At 38.9% G+C, this 18,336-nt stretch overlaps 1 protein-coding gene across 24 annotated transcripts in view; it reads right to left on the bottom strand.

Moving 5' to 3' along the window:
• The window catches only part of TPM1 (tropomyosin 1), a 32,707-nt gene that overhangs the window by 3,337 nt on the left and 11,034 nt on the right, over positions 1 to 18,336 (bottom strand). For 4 of the 24 annotated variants that reach the window (XM_020968605.2, XM_078151187.1, XM_020968602.1 and 1 more), the window contains 6 exons: positions 12,788 to 12,921; positions 10,888 to 11,005; positions 9,378 to 9,448; positions 8,485 to 8,560; positions 7,957 to 8,019; positions 7,571 to 7,640 (listed from right to left, as the gene is read on the bottom strand). In XM_020968605.2, coding sequence (XP_020824264.1) covers positions 7,571 to 7,640; positions 7,957 to 8,019; positions 8,485 to 8,560; positions 9,378 to 9,448; positions 10,888 to 11,005; positions 12,788 to 12,921 — 532 coding nt within the window. Of the gene's footprint in view, positions 1 to 3,798; positions 4,021 to 6,256; positions 6,340 to 7,570; positions 7,641 to 7,956; positions 8,020 to 8,484; positions 8,561 to 9,040; positions 9,117 to 9,377; positions 9,449 to 10,887; positions 11,006 to 12,787; positions 12,922 to 18,336 lie in introns of those variants that run through there. The other 20 variants (XM_078151185.1, XM_020968606.2, XM_020968614.2 and 17 more) reach the window with 7 other exon arrangements.

Genomic DNA, 18,336 nt, shown 5'->3' with positions numbered 1-18,336 from the left:
AGGATGTGGGAAGCTGTAAGATTCCAGTATCAGATCTTACCATGCCACACAGGATGTAGAAACATATTGGCAAGAGGCTGGAATATGACAAATGTTTCATTTCAAAATGGAATTTTCTTTTCCAACATAAGACAGACAAGTGAAATTCCTGATAAATCTGTGCCAATTTTCCCTCTTCTCCCCACTATGAGTGTGTGTATGTTTTAAAACTGAGTTTTAAGTTTAGAGCTAAATGAAAGGTAAATTATAAATAACCTTGGTAACAACAACCAAATTTAATATGTAACATATATTAACATAATTACCTTAAGTTGCTGGTATCTGTCCCCCATCTTGGGGTGAGGGAGACAAAATATAATTGGTTTTAGGGAACAATTCAGGGATGTTAAATGCCTACTGCATCAATTTCCTCAGGAGGACAGCAGAAAAAAACGAAACCTTCCTAGTTCCTCTGATTCTGCAATTCCTTTCTACTCATCATTGTGGTACTTCACAATGCCTTTTTTTTTTTAGAGGATATATATATGTTGAAGGACTTCTATCTAACACTAAAGAGAAATAAAAAAAATTGAGTTGCTAATCCAGGGCTTTGGGGGAGGTGGTTTGGGCATGCTCCTATTTTTAAGTTGGAAGGCAGAGGACATTTTATACAAACATGGTACCAGAATCCAAACATTTTACTTTTGAGTACAGATTTAAAATATATGCACACTGCACATTTCTGTCCTAAACGGTCCTAAGCTTCATCTTCATTGACTGATAAAATGTCAAATACATGGACAATTATCAGCATTTCAATGACATTTGCTCTGGAACACCTGAACAGATGGGGGTGGAATAAACATTTTACATTGCAACATAATATACCTGCTGCCAATGCTACAAGGCAGATAGGTGACACAGTGGGTAAAAGTGATGAACTTGGAGGCTGTAAGGTCTGAATTCAAATCCTGCCTCAGCTATGTGGCCCTGGGCAAATCATTTAACCTCTCTGTGCCTCAGTTATCTCATCTGTAAAATGTGAATAATATAATACATACCTCACAGAGTTGCTATGAAGATTAAATGACATATGTATAGCACTTCACAAACCTTAAAATGCTATATAAATGCACTTAAATATTAATAACAATAACATTTAAAATAATCACATAATTATTATGTAATTATCAATACATTCATCATAATAATTATTATTAAGCTAATACCTGCTAGAATTGAAGTGTGACCTAGGACATGATGAAGATCATCAGAATACATAAGAATACACACCAAAATGGAAAGTGGTTGTGCTCAGCCCAGGAAAAATTGATTAATGGACCTAATTTTTAATGAAGGAAAAATGCGATGGTGACAGCCAAGGAGCAGATATCCTACATAAACTTTAAAAAGATGGCAGTCCTGAATCAGGGAAAATGATCAGTTGCCAAATCTAAGGTCTAAGGGCATGCACATTTTTTAATAACAGTCCATGTAATCTATGAAATCTGTATGCTGGGAGGGGAGGAAATTCATTTTTTATGATTAAAATTATTGCTCAAATCCACTAGCGTGCCACCCTCCAGTAGTCAGTTACATAATGGTAGTAACAGCAGTCAAGTGGTTAGACCTCTACGGGCCTCCTAGTTTGTGTGTGCTAGTTAGTTATATAATCCGCTCCTCTTGTTATCTTTGAACTTTCTCCTAACATCCTGGGTTCCAGTGGAAGTAAGAGTGGTTGCCTGGGTGGTAGCTTCCTGGGAATCAGATTAGATATATTTGCACACAAGACCACAGGCAGATCATATTCTATAAGAGAAGACAGTCTTCTCCCACCTTTCAAGGAAGTGTTTGGGAATAGTTATCAACTTGGTGCCAACTTGCCTGCCAACCAAAACTTAGCTTGCCTTTGGTACCTTTCGAGGCACTGCCAAGTTTATTCTAAGAGGTCTATGGGGACATCTGTATAAATAAGAACTGAAATTTGGTCGTATGCTAAATAGTTCTAAATATTATATCACTCTTCTCCCTCTGCTCCCCCTGCCACCAACCGTTACTTTGCATTCTTGGTTCCATCTTGGGCTACCTTTCCAATCTTTGAGTCTCTCTTCTCCCCTCCTCTCCTCTCATAATGCTTAAAGAATACTTTCAAGTCTTGGGAACACCTTCTAAAAATAGAGGCACCGCAAGTATAGCTTTAGATATTAGAAAGCATTCAGGGATTATCTGGACATTTACTAAAGCAGGAGCTCTTTTGTTTAAGGCAGGAAGCCACAAGGGGTATACTATCACTTTCTTTTTTGAATTAAAATTAGAAAGCAAGGGCCCCAGGCCAGAAGAACCATAAACCTTTAGGGGACAAACAAAACAAAACATTAACTCAAACCATAAAATTTCTTCTCTGGAGGGAGAGATTGTCCAGATTCCAGATAAAAGAAAAACTTTTAATACCATTGTCAAAAAATCAGACATACCTCAATTCACAAACCATATTTTTTTAAAATGTAAGAAACTATATTTCATATCCTGGAGTCTAAAGAGCAGCTGACATTATTTTTGAAATTATTCTTATGTTAATAAATTATAGTGACATCCATAAAAGTCCTCCTTTCAATACCTCATCGGAGCATGGAGGTGATTGTGTTCTCTTAGGCTAAGCCAATGGAGAACAAGCTCTGGTCAGCCCTACCACGTGGGAAAGGTTTCAAGTATGGCCCTAGGAACAGACCCTGCCTACTGTCCAAAGACTAGCCCCACTAAATATGGAGAGGCTTACCCCACCAGCAAGTGGCCACTGGAAGAAGAATTCTTAATGTGTAGCAACCCAAGAAAGAGGAGCACATCCACTATTTTGGATCAATGAGAAAAAAAAAACCCTAAACATTTTATACACACACAAGAGCTCAGGACTTGAAAACAAAGGGGGAGATATATATATAGCCAGCTGGTGGTGGTGGGAAAATGCCAGGAATGAAAAGAAGAGAAAATAGTGCTTACAAAGTTCTAAATTTCTAATAGTTTTTTAAAAGGTAGGAAATAAAAATTTTTTAAATAGCTGCTCTTAGATAGTGTTATCTAACATCCTCTCCATCACCCTCCCCCACCAATTTTAAATAGGAAAAACAAAACAACTTTTAATGGCCACTCCTTAGAAACATTTAAGGTATTGCAAATACAGCTCCTCAGCCCAGTGATAGCAAAAGTGGAGCCCCTCTACCTAAATAAATGAAGTAGAATCATGATTTTCACTTTTGACTCAGTATCACATGATTCAGAAAACCCAAGAAGACATTTTCAGGATGAAAATGAAGAAAGGCAACTGGGCATAATGAATACATTTAAAATGCTTCAACTCTTCCTACAATGCAAGAATACTCAGCCTCTCATTTTGGAGCTCATGATCCTTTAAGTTAAGTTTTATTTGACAAGTTCAAACATGGGTTTATAAGATTTGGAATAAATTCAAAACTGCACAGTGTCTGGTACACAGTAGGTGCTTAAAAAATGCTTGATGATTGATTGAAATAGATCTTGCATGACAGAATCATGGTGACAAAAACTCAAATTAAACGAAACGAGACTGAGATATTAACAGTAGGCTAACCTAGCTCTCACATGAACTAAGGTCTGTAGGCTAAAGAGTAAGATTTTATGATTTCCAAAAGGACTAATTTTTATGTACAATGCTGACAGGAGAGGAATGAGAAATGGAGCAGCCCCAAATAAACCCCTTGTGGCAAGAAGCAGATTTTCAGTTTTATTCAGTGTTCAAACTGCTCAGCCAATAAATAGAAGGTGTAAAAGGAATAGCAAAACAGATACAGCTTACACACAGGTGTTTATTTTACATCGAAAGAAAGAGCTTCTGTACAATAGAAGGCACAGGGACAGCCTTGCCCTGAGGCAGGATGCTAAAGGAAGACAGAATCAAGGTCAGCTGGAGGACACGACAATAAACCTGAGAAAAACTGCAGAGCTCAGACAGGTGGAACATCCAGCTTGATGAAGGAGTCTTGAGAGAGGTGAAGCAAAGAAATTTATCTGCATGAAGATAAAAAGGTGGGAGGGAGGGAAAGAAAAGTGGCACAATGGAAAAAAAAGGAAAAATAAAAAAATAGCAATAATAATATGACAGAACTCAGCATGCAACACCAGTTTGGCAGAATTTACAGTAGCGTTCTAGCACAAATTCAAAGCTGTTCTAAGGATCCCCCTGGTTGTTAAATTGTTAGATTAAAAAAAAATACATTAGTAGGACTACCAAAGTGAGTCTTAAGATAAGTGGCCACCACTACAGAATCTATACTAATGGGTACAAGGCTTTTGTTTTTCTCAGTATTACTGAGCATTAGAGCTTAGCACAATGCCTAGCATATAGCGGGATGCTTAATAAGTGTCTGTTGATTGATTAATTCGAGCTGGGAGAGATTATCTTATTCAAACCCTTCATTTTACAGATGTACAGAGCTGATGGACTGGACTCAGTCTTCCCAATCCATAATAAAGTCTCTCAGTCTTTAGAGACTTAGAGATTATCTAGCTCTTCTTTGAATATGAAGGTGCTATAAATATGAAAGCAAGAAACTGTGAACTGCACACTTGAAGCCACCGTGTTTTCTGAATGGGATACAGTAGGAAGGTTACAGAATGTGATGTTCTTGGCATTACAAAACTGTCCTTGAGGAATCTGTTAGGCTAGAATTTGAAGGTGGAAAAGTTACGATTGAGATGCTGCCATAGTGTGCAAATCAGTTTAGTAATGTTTAGTTCTATACATTCCTTGAAATCACACAATGTCAGAGCTAAAAGGGCCCTTAGAAATCATCCAGTTTAGGGGCAGCTAGGTGGTGTAGTGGATAGAGCACCAGCCCTGGAGTGAGGAGAAGCTGAGTTCAGATCTGGTCTCAGATCAGATAGCTGACACTTACTAGGTGTGTCACCCTGGGCAAGCTGCAAGTTACTTAACCCCAACTGTCTCACTGCCCCCCTCCCAATCACCCAGTTTAATGCCTTCATGTTACAAGAAGAAACTGAGACTTAAGAGATGTAACTAATTTTCTTCATGTCACATAGCTAGCTAATAAGCAGTGGCTTGAATCCAGGCCTTTGTCACCTGTGGCTTCCCCTTTCATGAGACAGGACAGGATCTTAGACTATGAGAGCATCCGAGGCCTCTCTGGCCCAACCCTTTCACCTTATAGGTATGTTAACCGAAGCCAAGAAAAGTGAGGTGACCTGCCTGAGGACTCATGGCCAATTAGTGGCAGAGCGAGGCCCAGAACCTAGTCCATTATTCTTTTCATTTCACACAAATGCCTTTTAGAAGGCTACACATGCTGGTGGTGGGGTCCTGAAAGAGTAATAGAAAAACTGGGTCACTAAATTCAGGATTTAAACTGTAGCGTCTATTTGTTTCCTCTTCCTCTTTGAAGGGCTGTAATTTTGATACATTAATGTAATGGAGGCCATTTAAATCTTTTAAAAAATACGATTCAACTTGGAAACCAAGGGGGTCAAGTTAGTACTGTCTGAAATTCTTAGCATACAAAAAAAGTCAAATCAATTTGTGAGTTAATACCATTTCATGAAATACGATACAGTGGAAAGAAAACTAGATTAAAAGCTTGGAATCCATGGGTGACCCTGGGCAAGTCACTGCCCAGCTCTCAGCCCCAATTTATCCATCTGTAAAATGAAGGGCTTGAACTAGATGATTGCTAAGGTTCCTTCTAGCTCTAAACCCTATGACCCCCATGTTAATAATTTTCCTCCTTTTTTTGGGTAATGTATCATCATTCAAAAAAAAAAGTATCTTGTATAATGTAGCTCTTAGTACACTTATTTTTCTTCCATTCTGGGAAAATTACTCATAAATAGAACTATTTTTATAGTTTAATTTTTTTAGAGAAACCTTGCTCAATGAATGAACACACTTCACTTTTAAAAGATGCAAACAGCTTGTTACTGAGAAGGAAAAAGTGATGTTAAAATTCTTAAGGTAAAACCTATAACTGGAAGAAAATGCCCTATGACAGACCTAACTAAATTTACCTTTGCTATTAAAGAATGATACTGATATTGGACTTCTAAATTTATGCAAACAGAAGGGTGATATCTAAACAAACAGAGGCAATGAGGGGTTAACACAAAAGCAAAATAACTCAAGGCTTGCAGATGGGATGGGGATTTGCAGAGATTGAAGCAAAGGGGGAGGGGCTAGCAGCGAGCTTGCACCAATAGGAGTTCACAGAAGCAGGCAGGCAGAGAAGAAGGTAATTTACATTGAAGTCATGTCGTTGAGAGCGTGGTCCAGTTCTTCACTGATTGCTTTGTACTTCAGCTTCTGAGCATAGAGCTCATCTATAACCGTGAAGTGGAAGGCAGAGATGCAAGGGCGTGGAAGGTGGAGGGTGATCAGATGAAGGGTGAAGGAGGTAGCATGGAGACCATCCAGAAACAGCAGCAAGAAAAAGGCAATGCATGAAGGAAGTGGTGGCAATAGGTGGCCGGAAGAGTAGGAGGATTTAAAATAAAAACAAATAACAACAAATAACCATTAGAAAATGAAATGAGAATGGCTTGATATGATAAATCATAATCAAACATGGCGTCAGTAAGCCACATGAAAACTTAAATAAAACAAAACTAAAAAGTATACTGGGTAGATAGTGAAACATTCTTTTATAGAGCTGTATTTTAATTACACTGAATAGCTACCAATCTGCATCCAGAAACACTGGTAGGGAGATTTCCAAGGCCAATGCTTAGGTGAAACTCTTTGTAATTATAGTCTGGCAGCCTTATCTTGCCCTGCCTTAAAGTCACCAACTTCCTGACCAAACTAGAGTCATGGGGGTATGGATTTCTTGAAGTGTCATTTAAGCCACCTATCTCTCTGCCCATTCTGCTGTCCATCCAAACCCACTGGGCATCATTCCTGCTCCAGAAGGGCGGAGTGTGCTGCTTGTTCATTCTACAGCAGTGCACTCCGTGGTGACTTAAACTTTTAATCTTCTACCTTTTGCCTGGATGAAGCTTTCTCAGTTTGGGCCTAGATCATTTTGCAAATGTCACTTTTTCTGCTTCAGTGCCTTGTTGTACTTTCTGCTATCTGTCCTATTCTGTTTCAAATGCCTACTTTTCTCTTCCCTAAGAGTCCTAGACTCACTCACTCTCTCTCTCTCTCTCTCTCTCTCCTCTCTCCTTTTCCTTCTCCTGTTTCTTCTCCTCTCCATACATACATACACACAAACATACATGTATACACACACTTACACAAGCACTAATGTACATAATAGATTTAAAGTTGACCCATCATCTTTCAGATCTCAACATCAACTTTCCACACACAGAGACCAAACAGTTCTAAATGAACTCAAAGTAAGCAGATCTAAAAGTGTAAAGGCAACAGTCTGAAAATATCAGGAGGAAAAGAGGAGCAAGAGCAAAATAACTGCCCACCTAAACAATGAATTAAGGTTGATAAATTTGGGCTGGAAAAGAAATTTTTATCAAGTCAACTTTCAGCTGGAAAGATGAACATCCCTCGCCCCACTCAAGCAGGAAGTAAAAAACCCTAAAGAAGTCTTACCTTCTAAGTCATCAATGCTCTTTTCCAATTTGGTTACTGACCTCTCAGCAAATTCAGCCCGAGTCTCAGCCTAGAATGATTCAGTTCATATAAGTTAATAAAGTTTAACTTTCATGTAGTTGCAAATATGGGGACAACTAGAGTATGAATATCAAGCAGCGTAATGTAGGGTATAAAGGTGGTATCTAGTATCATGTATAATCTTAGGGCAATCACTGATGGCAGGACAGCACATAGACTCTAAGGGTGCCCTATAAATATAAATAGTGATGAACACATGGTCATCAGCACATAGTTTGAAGCTTTATAACCTTAAAATGAATGTTTGATGCCCACATATCTCCACTTAAAGTTCAGCAAATAAATTCTACTCATACTCTTTTTACCTCTTTCAGTTTGTCAGAAAGGACCTTGATTTCCTCTTCATATTTGTCTTCCTTTTGTGAGTACTGTAATTAGAAAGATTATTCCACATGTCAGGCCAAAGTTCACTATAAACATGTGTTTTCCCCATACCTAGAACCACATGCCTGCCCTCCCCCAAAGCTGTTAAGGATCACTCAGATATGGGTATAGTTGAACTTCAGATACTAACAGCAGACTGTAATAAAGCTTTCCTTGAGCCACTCTGTTTTACATGGAGAACCAGCCACTGGTCATCATTTATCCGCATGGAACTTAAAAAAAATTCATTGCTGAATATAACTCACAAATCTAACATAATCTTTTCATTTGAAAGAAAAATCAAGTTTCTTATAGTCCCCTAGTGGTAGACTCAGAATTTAGCTATTTCCTGAAACACCTGCTGAGTCGTTGCTTTAAGTCTGTGGGGACATCAAAGAGAAATGTGGGGCTGCTGTTGTGAATACTTTTTTTAAAAAGTGCTTTCCCCCGACATCATGCTTCTGGCCTACCTTCTCAGCCTGAGCCTCCAGTGACTTCAGGTTGTTCGTCACAGTTTTCAACTCTTCTTCAAGCTCGGCACATTTGCTATTATTTCAGAACAGAGGCGGGAAAGGTGGGGAGGGCAGGAGATCAAATCAAGCCAAAGAAAGGATAGCGGGAGAAAAAAAGGAGAGAGATGGAGAAAAATGAAAATTGAGTTCTAGAGACAAAGAGCAGCCTTAAAGTAGCCAAACCATCACAGGTTAAAATGCTCGAATTCTTCAAAGTCATTCATTGCCCCCCAACTTGGTAAAAAAGCAAGCTGGGGCTTAGTGTGAAATAATTAAAATAGCTTTTAAGTGCGATGACTCGGCTTCTTTTATGCTGCACCAAAGATTGTTTATGAAGGAAAAATAAAGAATCAAAAAAGGACCAAAAAGAAAGCACTTTAAAGCAAGATATAAGAGACAGCAAAGGGTGTAGTGGAAGTGAAGTCATTACTACCAAATGAACCAGTAGGCGATGAAAGCTGAAAGATTGTTGGGTGGCAGTTAAACCTAAGAACCATACAATAGCCATCAGTACCTTATCCTCTGCAGCCATTAATGCTTTCAAAGTCTGATCCATAATTCTTAATTGTTCTTCCAGCTGTCGGACTTGGCTGTTAGTGAACACATGAAATGCACAAGGCCATTCACAAAATCAGTGTGCAAGTAAATGCATGCAGTGATCTACGCAGTCACACAGACACCCCACACATATGTCCTCCTGGTTTCCACGCTCATGGTTCATCCCAGTTAAATGAGCAAACAGGGAGCTTCGAGCTGAAAACAAGTAAACGTGTAACTGCCAGTAGGTCATGCTGTTTAGTCACTGCTTGGCAGCACCCCACACACATCCTGGTGGCACTCAGGTCACTTACCCTTCTGAGAGCTCAGCACGCTCTTCCGCACGCTCCAGGTCACTCTCAATGATGACCAGTTTCCGGGCCACCTGTGGCAAGACAAACCCAACACCCCCCAACACACATCAGGCCATAGACAAAACCAGGTAGCAGAAGTTTTTTGGCTGTCTTAGGCCCCTGGTGCCCTGTGTTTCATAATGAGTGGAGGTCAAGGATAATTCATTCTTCCCTGACTAGAATGAAGCAATGAATTTCTGCTTGGTGTTCCTGACAAAAAAGAAAGCCACCAGAGGCTTCTTTCTGCTTCTGAGAGCATAGAACTATAGTTTATGATTAAATGCTCTCAAATTTTAAGTGTCTGGCACAGGCAAAAACTTGGGTTATTTAGAGCAGACAGTCCAATGTGGGGTGGGTTAAGAGGGACACCAAATTCAGAATACTGAAAACAGACAGTAGGAAAGCTATAAGCTATGCATTTCCTGCAGACTACCATGTAAAGGATGAAAGAATTTTGTCTGGGATACCAAAATGCTGCATATGCCTAAAGACAGCCGCACACAATTCTAAACTACACATAATATGCTCCTTGCAAAGGGAATTGTTTCTTGGTTTTCTAGAGAGTTGGTCAAGAACGAAGAGAAGAAAACAAGAGTGATCATTTGAGTACCTTAATGTACAAGGTGATTAAGAAGTCACATCTGTGTGATCTGGAAGATAGGAATCTAAGAGACAGGTGATACTTTGAAGGCCACAGAAATAGCCAAATAATGTGCTCTGGGAACTGGCATTAAACAGAAAAATTAGGCTCAATGCTACTTCAGATTCCTCATGATGAAAGCAGCAATTGATTTAAAAAAAAAAAGGGAAATAAGAACACAGTGGAATCACTTTACAAAATGTTGGCTAAAAGGCTTTTTAAATGTATGTGCTTATATTTTATGGGACATGATTTGACCCATACATCTGAATCCACATTATAATATTGTCTTATCCTTACTTGACAACAAGGCTTTATAGTGTTATGCTAAATTTGTGTAGTAAGGGACTGGAGGTTATGGAGGAGAGGTAAAAAAGGGATTGTCTAGTTTGTCACTTGCCCATGGCACAGTCATTTGCATGTTGTTTTATGACTAGACTCAGATCAAACAGATGACTTGGGAGAGAAGCTGTTGTCCTCAGTCCTTACATCACAGTGATTTCTTTCATAGCACTCAGGATTCTGAAACTTTTTCTTTGGAGCAAAGAGGATTGCTCACCAGATACTAAATACCAGCTCTAAAAAGAGCTAAAATTTCCACTCACGATCACCTAATGGGATCCAAAAAAAACACCACCAGACATTGTTATGGACAAATGATGTGTGCTTTTCAAAGGTCCCAAGGGCTTGAGTTCTCATGTCATTCCTTCAAGAGCAGCAAACCAGTTCCTTGGTAAACTCAAGGCTTTGTCATTGTCAGAAAGTTTAGAGGTCAGAGTTAGGAGACTGAGGGGCATCAACCCTGCAATCTGTCCCCCAGCGGACACTGACCTCTTCATACTTGCGGTCGGCATCCTCAGCAATGTGCTTAGCCTCTTTAAGCTGAATCTCCTGAATTTCCATTTTCTCCTCATCCTTTTGGGCTCTGCTTTCAATGACCTTCATTCCTCTGAGAGAAAAGACAAGCAAGGAAACCCCAGATTTAGATTTTGTGTGCTTAGTATAATATTAGCAGGCCAAGGCAGAGTTCAGGGCTACCATTTCCCCTTCTAAACTATGAAGCATGACTTTCTAGGACTAAAGCTATTGGGGGTTTGGGGGAGTTAGGGAAGGAAAGGAGGGTGACAAGAAAAACAAAGGGAAAAAATAGAAAAGTGATACAAAATGCTTTTAATTCACTGTGAATTAAAATCTCATACTTTAGGTATAGAGACCAAATTGGCCAGGCATCTCATAGTAAATTAGAATTAATGTGTCAAGGTCACCATGCCTAAACCCAAACTATATAGAATAACGACAGGAAGGTATGTTTTGCTATCTTAAATATGTGCTGGGGCCAGCGTGGCAGTACACACATAAATCAATAATACCAGAGAGGCTGAGGCTGGTGGATGGCTTGAGCTCAGGAGTTCTAAGATATAGTGGGCTAAATTGATCGTTATCTGTAATAAATCTGGTATAAATATGGTGAGCCCCTGGAAGTGCATGTGTGGGAGCACCGGAATTGCCTAAAGAAGGAACAAACCAGACCAGGGTGGAAATGCAGTAAGTCAAAGCTCCCATGCTAATTACGGTGGGATCAGACCTGTAAGTGGCTGCTGGATTTCTAGCCTGGGCTAGAGAAGAAAAACCAGTCTTAAGTAAATAAACAAATGAATGAATGAATGAATAAAAATCTATGTGTCCTAGATGTTCAAAGGGTACCCTCTTTAGGAAGAAGGCAGCTACTCAGTGACAAAACATACCCCTGAAGAGGGGTGGGGTATGATATCCTCATTTAAGTCAATCTACCAGGTAGACCACCACACAGTGGTCTTTATAATGTTGGTGTAAAAAGAGAAGACAAACACCAGTTTTTATATACCACGTATAAAACAGGTGTTTGCTACATGTAGTTGTTTAGGGAATATTATGTGACTTACAGCATATACAAAGCAATGTAAAAATAAGCCATACTACGGTAGGGGATCTTTTTAAAATTTTTGATCTAAACTGTAATTTCATCTGTATATAGATTAGCACCTACTCTACAATTTATAGTTTTGGAAAATTGCCTGGGGATGCTGAGAAAGTTACAATAACTGGTCCAGTATCACATAACTACTATATGTCAGAGTTGGGACTTGAGTTGGAGACTGGCTCTCTATCTACTATGCTACACTGTGTGGTGAGTCCTATATGCAAAAAACTGGAAATAAAAAGACCAGGGTTCTTTCAGGTCTATCAGCATGACTTCATGAAAGTCATTTTGCATCCTGGAGCCCTTATAAAATAAAGGAATTGTACTACTTCAACTCTCTGTTTTCTAAAGCCCCCAGTAAAATTATTGTACGATGCCTAAAAGAATTATCATGTCATCTTTGTTTCTTCTCCTCAGACATTAGCATGGTTATTCAAGAGTTAACTGCCTATGAAATTCACTCCCTCCCTTGGAGAAAAACTAACTAAAAATTATTATAAATACATATAATCACTATAGGAACCTGAACAATAAGAAATAATCTTGAAATCTCTACCTAGAAATACACTGAGTTAAGTAAGCCCATTGATGGGGCAGTAACTATAGTTGGAATCTAAAGATAATAGAATTTTTAAAAATTCAGAGCTCCCCTGACTCCCAATTTAAAAGACTCTTAATTCTCCATCCATCCCCTACTAATCAATGCCCAGACCATGCTGCCCTCTGAAGCAAGAGACCTGTGGTAAAAGGACCTGGATTAGATGTTCCTACCTCTCACTCTCATCTGCTGCCTTTTCAGCCTCCTCCAATTTCTGCAAGGCAGTTGCCAGGCGCTCCTGAGCTCTGTCCAACTCTTCCTCAACCAGCTGGATACGTCTGTTCAAAGAAGCTACATCAGCTTCAGCCTAGGCAAGGGAAGAACAGAGTGAAAGATATGACCCCAAAGGTGGAGAAAACGTTCAAGAAACAATCTAAAATCTACATTTTAGAATTGAATCTGTAGTCTAACCAGGTGGTTGATATTTAGCATCATTACAAACTCTTGTTAACTTCATTGGATAACTATTAGATTTTCTAGAATGTGTTTATAACTAAAATAAGTTATAAGTTGTTTGTATGCCTAGACCTAGAGATATAATTTTAAATAATCGCTAATTGCTTCACTTACAGCTAAACGGGCTAATTTATAATAAAAATAGGAGCTCAGTAAAGTAACTGGGGGGCAGATGGACAGAATTAAAAAACACAAGCTCTTGGCTTCTTCATTCAAAGAACTCAAAATCTGATTCCACTGCTACCAAAAACCATCTTTGTCTCTATTTCACTGTGGGAAATTTAGGCATGGAAAGAGGAGAAATAACTTACCCAGGCTTAACCCAGGCCATAAAACATCAGGAATAGCACCTAGGAATGACAATCCTCCCTTCTGGTCAGCCTCTTGCAAAAGGGCTGTTACCTTTTGAAGGGTCCAGAATTAATCTTTATATTAAAATGCAAATAACTATGTTACACACTACCAAAATGAAGGAGGCTAACTGCTTTGTTGGGTTTTTTTAAGAAAGAAAATTATTCTTTGAATCAAGTATTTTTTTAGTAAAAAAAAAGCAAACAAGATACTCATGACTTATAAATTACATCTTTCATTCTTGAAGGTTTTGATGTATAACCAGATGGCAAACACATACCTGTTTGAAATGACTGGGCATAAGATCACAGGATTTAGGACCATAAGGGAGATAATCTAGTCCAATGCCTGATTTTAAAGGTAAAGAAACGTGATCTCTAGTGGAAAGAACATTGGCTTTCAAGTCAGAGGACCTGGGTTTGGATGCTACCTTTGATTCCTACTGCCTATATGACTTTGGGTAACTCATTTAACCTCCCTGGGCCTTCACTCAGTTGTAAAATGAGGGGTTTGCTGGGCATCATGTTGCATTCCTATATTCCTGGCTACTGGGGAGGTTGAGGCTGGTGGGTCACTAGAAACTGGGAGTTCTGAGCTGCAGAAAGGCTAAAGTCAATCTAGCGTCAGCACTAAATCTGGCATCCATCTGGTTACCTCTCAGGAAGTGTGGGAGGGAGGACAGATTGCCAGGCTGCCTGAGGAGAGGAGAACCAGCCCATGTCAGAAACAGCAGGTCAAAGCTTCCTTGCCTATTGGAAATGGAGTAATGCCCAGGAGTGGCTGGCTGCTTCACTTGCAGCCTGAGTGAGAAAAGAAACTCGAGCTCAAAAAAAAAAAAAGAAAAAAGGAATTGGTGTAGATCAGAGGTTTTTAACTTGGGGCCTGGGAACTTAAAAAAATTTTTTTTTTGATAACTGTATCTCAATATAATTAATTTCCTTTTTAACCCTATATATTTCATTTTGAGCATTTAAAAGCATTTTGAGAAAGCATCCACAGATTTCAGATTACCTGAGGGACCCAAGACAAAAAAAGTTTAAAACCTCTAGTCCAGATAGCCTCTGAATTCCCTCTCAGTCCTAGAGCTATAATGCTACAGCTAGTAGCAGTAGTAGTCTAGTAGCAAACTATAGAGGGCTGGGTTTTTAATCCAGATCTTCTGACTCCATATTCAGTCCTCTGCTACATGACACTGCTTCCCAGCATCAACAGAATGATTTTGTATAAAGCTCACTAAAAGTCAATGGGGTTTGATACTGTGCATTATCAAAATGCAAATCAACATGAGTTAATCAGCTCTCATTTAACTATGTTCACTTTGGAGAGTAGGGAGAAGGATTTGGAGTGGATAGAACTACGCTTTATAAACTTCACTCTGTATTTAACTTGGGTTCAAACAGGGAAGAACCTAGTGATTGCCACTCACAGTTCTGAATCAGTCTTCCGAGACAGAATGCTAGATTTCAAAGCAGTTGGAATGCAAAACATTACTAAAACAATGGATCCTAAAACAATCAAACTTTTTTGATAATCGAAACAATCATGGGTTTTCATAATTTGAAAATTATTTACAAGTAAAGGCTGCTTTGGGAAAATGCCAGCAAAGTTTCAAAGGACTAAGGAGGAAGTCATCTCAAATACTATGTTTTTTGTGCATTATCTCTCAGATATAAAATGTTGCTTTCCTGGCACTTAAACTGTTGCTGTCTAGGATTCTGAAACTCAGACATTTACATCGGTGTTTAGCTCGGGGTGCATGTTTTGATTTGTGGCTATTTTAATATTCATGAACCTGAAGAAATGGAAATCATAGCATTTTCCATCTGCTTTACATATACAATATCTTACTAGGGTGATGTGGGGTTTTGGAGCAGGAATTCTTATTTTTAAAAATCATAGTACATATTTAAGAATCTAAGTTCATCGGGGGGCTCATCCATCGTTTTCTTGACTAGCATCAATGAACCTATTCAATAAGCAATTTACCAAGTGCCTACTGTGTGCAAAGACACTGTGCTACTTGCTAGAAAATAAAAGAGTTGTTTCAGAAGTTCATACCCCAGAGTCTGTGAATTTTTTAAAACATACTTTATAACTACATTTCAAAGCTAATAGTCTCCTTTATAATCATATATTTATTTCATACACTGAAATACAATAATTATTCTAAGATAAGGTCCGTAGGCTCCACCAAACTGCCAAAGGGATCCATGACACAAAGAAGATTAAGAACCAATGGACTAGATCTATAGGAAATGAAGATAGGGAAAGATTAACAGATGACAATCCCTGAGTCAGAAAAGAAAATATGAAAAAAAAAAATCCAGACCTTCTCACATTCAGGTTTTGATAAACACACAGACTCTAGTTATTTAAAAGTTATGTTAGATATATAAACTATATGGGATTGCTTACTGTCTCAGGAAGGGGGGGTTAGACTTTGGAACTTCAAACTTTAAAAAATCATTTTAACATGTAATTGGGGAAAAAATGAAATATATATATATATATATATATATTTTAAAATTATGTTAGGTTCTCAGAAAGGGATATGGTTACAATTAGGATTCTCTGCCCCAGTTCTATTGTACCCCAAGGTATCTCCAATTATTTAAAGTTGGGGAGGAAGAATGTGAAAATCTTTAAAAATCTCAAGAGACAATTTTAAATTAATTTAAAACACAAATGTTCCATGCAGCCCTTTTGGATGAGGGAGCAGGAGTTTGCAAAATAAAACGAAAGATAAATTCAAACACCAAAAAACACTAGGGAACAATGAATGGTCTCCTTACAACATGGGTCATAACCATGAACCCAACAGTGGATAAAAGACCCTGGTTTTACTTCAGCTCTTTTTTAGGGAGAGTGGGGGAGGGGTGCAGCTAGAGATAACAAATTCCTTAAGAATAGGTAATTGTCTCTTTTAAAAATTAACTCTTTATAGTTCAGCTATGCACTCAGGCCCCCAAATCTTTTTAGTGAAGGAGGTCAATATCCTTGTTAAAAGCCCTGTAGCAAGTTAAAAAGAAAAATGTCAACAATGATTTTCAATTGCTGTTGCAGCCACCAAAAGCCATGTTTTGCTTTGAGCCTAGGACAAAATATAGAAGAAAAAACCTCTTTTTATTTACTATAGAAAGATGATTTACATTAAACTGACTTAGAGGTGACATTCTGAACACTAGCTTTATCACCTGGAACCTGCCCTCCCCCACCTTGGCTCAAGATGACAAATTACCAAGCAAGATGAGTATCATTTATTTGCTACTTATTGCCCCTCTATGGGCCTTGACACATACCGTTCTCTACATCAAAAGGTCCTCCCACCAACTTTGTATTTCTTTAAAGATCTGGCTAAAAAGTGATCTCTTCCAGCAAGCCTTGCTTGATTAAGACCATCTCAGTCACTAACATTTTTTCTCCCCCCCCCCAGCACTTACATAGTATTCACATTTATTTTATACATTGTGTTAAAATATTATTCCCTAATTCCTGTGTCTGGCCCCCCCCCCATTCTAGGCATCCTCAACAATCTTCTCCAGCTCAGACACTGTTATCTTCTAATAATAACTGACATTTACATAATGCTTTAAAGCTTGCAAAGTGCTTTTTAATCATTATCTAATTTGAGCCTCAGGAAAACCCCATAAGGAAGGCACTGTAGGTATTAATATCTCCTAGATACAAATGAGGGAAATGAGGATCAGAAACATTAAGTGATTTGCTCATGCTCATATAACTGGTAGGTTTTGGAAGGAGAATCCAAATTCATGTCTTCCTGAATTCAAATCTAAAGATTCAGGATGGCTCCTATTGGTATCCACCAGTGCCTAGTAAAGAGAACTTAGAATCCTTATATACTGAATTAACAGTCTGGCCCTTTACCCAGATTACTATTAGAGCCTGAACTAAATTAATTATTTAAATAACTAATTAATTACCTAACAAATCTTTAGTAGTAGAAATGCTAGACATTCAACAGAGCAAACTCAAGGCACAATATTTGTTTCTATATTTAAATGTGAGGCAGACATTAAAAGGACTTTGATTAAAACCGAAAAAACAAACACACAAAAAAACTCCAAGAAGCCCTGAAGAAGGATCTTCTGGATTCGCTCACTCCATGCTTTTCTATTATAGACAACATTAATTTTAGAGGTTCTCTCCAAGTACCCATCACTCAGTAAGCATTATGAAGTACCTACTACGTGCCAGGTATGGTTTAAAACATTGGGGATACAAAAAGAGGCAGAAGACAGTCCCTGCCCTCAAGGAGCTTACAATCTAATGTTGACCCAGTTAGCAGCAGACCACTTGCACCCAAGCAGCAAAAGGGCATCCTTTGGGGTACGAATGCCTTCTGGTTTTGGGGGAAATGGTGGAAATAAGGCGGGATGAGTAGGGGCCTTGTACTGGGCAAACAGCGAAGCAACTGAAGAGCAGGGGTGGGGAACCTATGGCACGGAGGCCATACTTGGCCTTCTGGGTCCTTGGGTGTGGCCTTCTGACTGAGTGAAAGTTTTACAGAACAAATCCTTTTATTAAGTGGGATTTGTTCTGTGAAGTTTGGATTCAGTCAAAGGGCCGCACTTGAGGACCTAGAGGTCCACGTGTGGCCTCGAGGCTGCAGGCTCCCCACCCTCGGGTTAGATACTTTTCAAAGAGGAGGCAAATTTAAGTAAGGTTAAGACAAGTATAGAGTATTACAAGGTCAGACCTGGGACTAGGGGGAGGGGAATGAAGTTGGAACTCACCCTGAGGGCAAAATACAGCTAAGTTACCACTCTTCTATCCGGAGAGGCCTGGCACCTCATGGTTATCTCAGGCCCCAGAGGCTGCCTAATTTACATAAACCCATTCTCAGTTTGGTTATGTTAATTGGAATAGATCACATATTTTACCTCACAGTTTAAGG

Source organism: Phascolarctos cinereus, unplaced genomic scaffold (genome assembly GCF_003287225.1).
Source record: "Phascolarctos cinereus isolate Bilbo 61053 unplaced genomic scaffold, phaCin_HiC Scaffold_3;HRSCAF=262, whole genome shotgun sequence".
NCBI lineage: Eukaryota > Metazoa > Chordata > Mammalia > Diprotodontia > Phascolarctidae > Phascolarctos > Phascolarctos cinereus.
The sequence above is the reverse complement of the archived record's forward strand: the minus strand, read 5'-3'. Positions and strand labels throughout refer to the sequence as shown.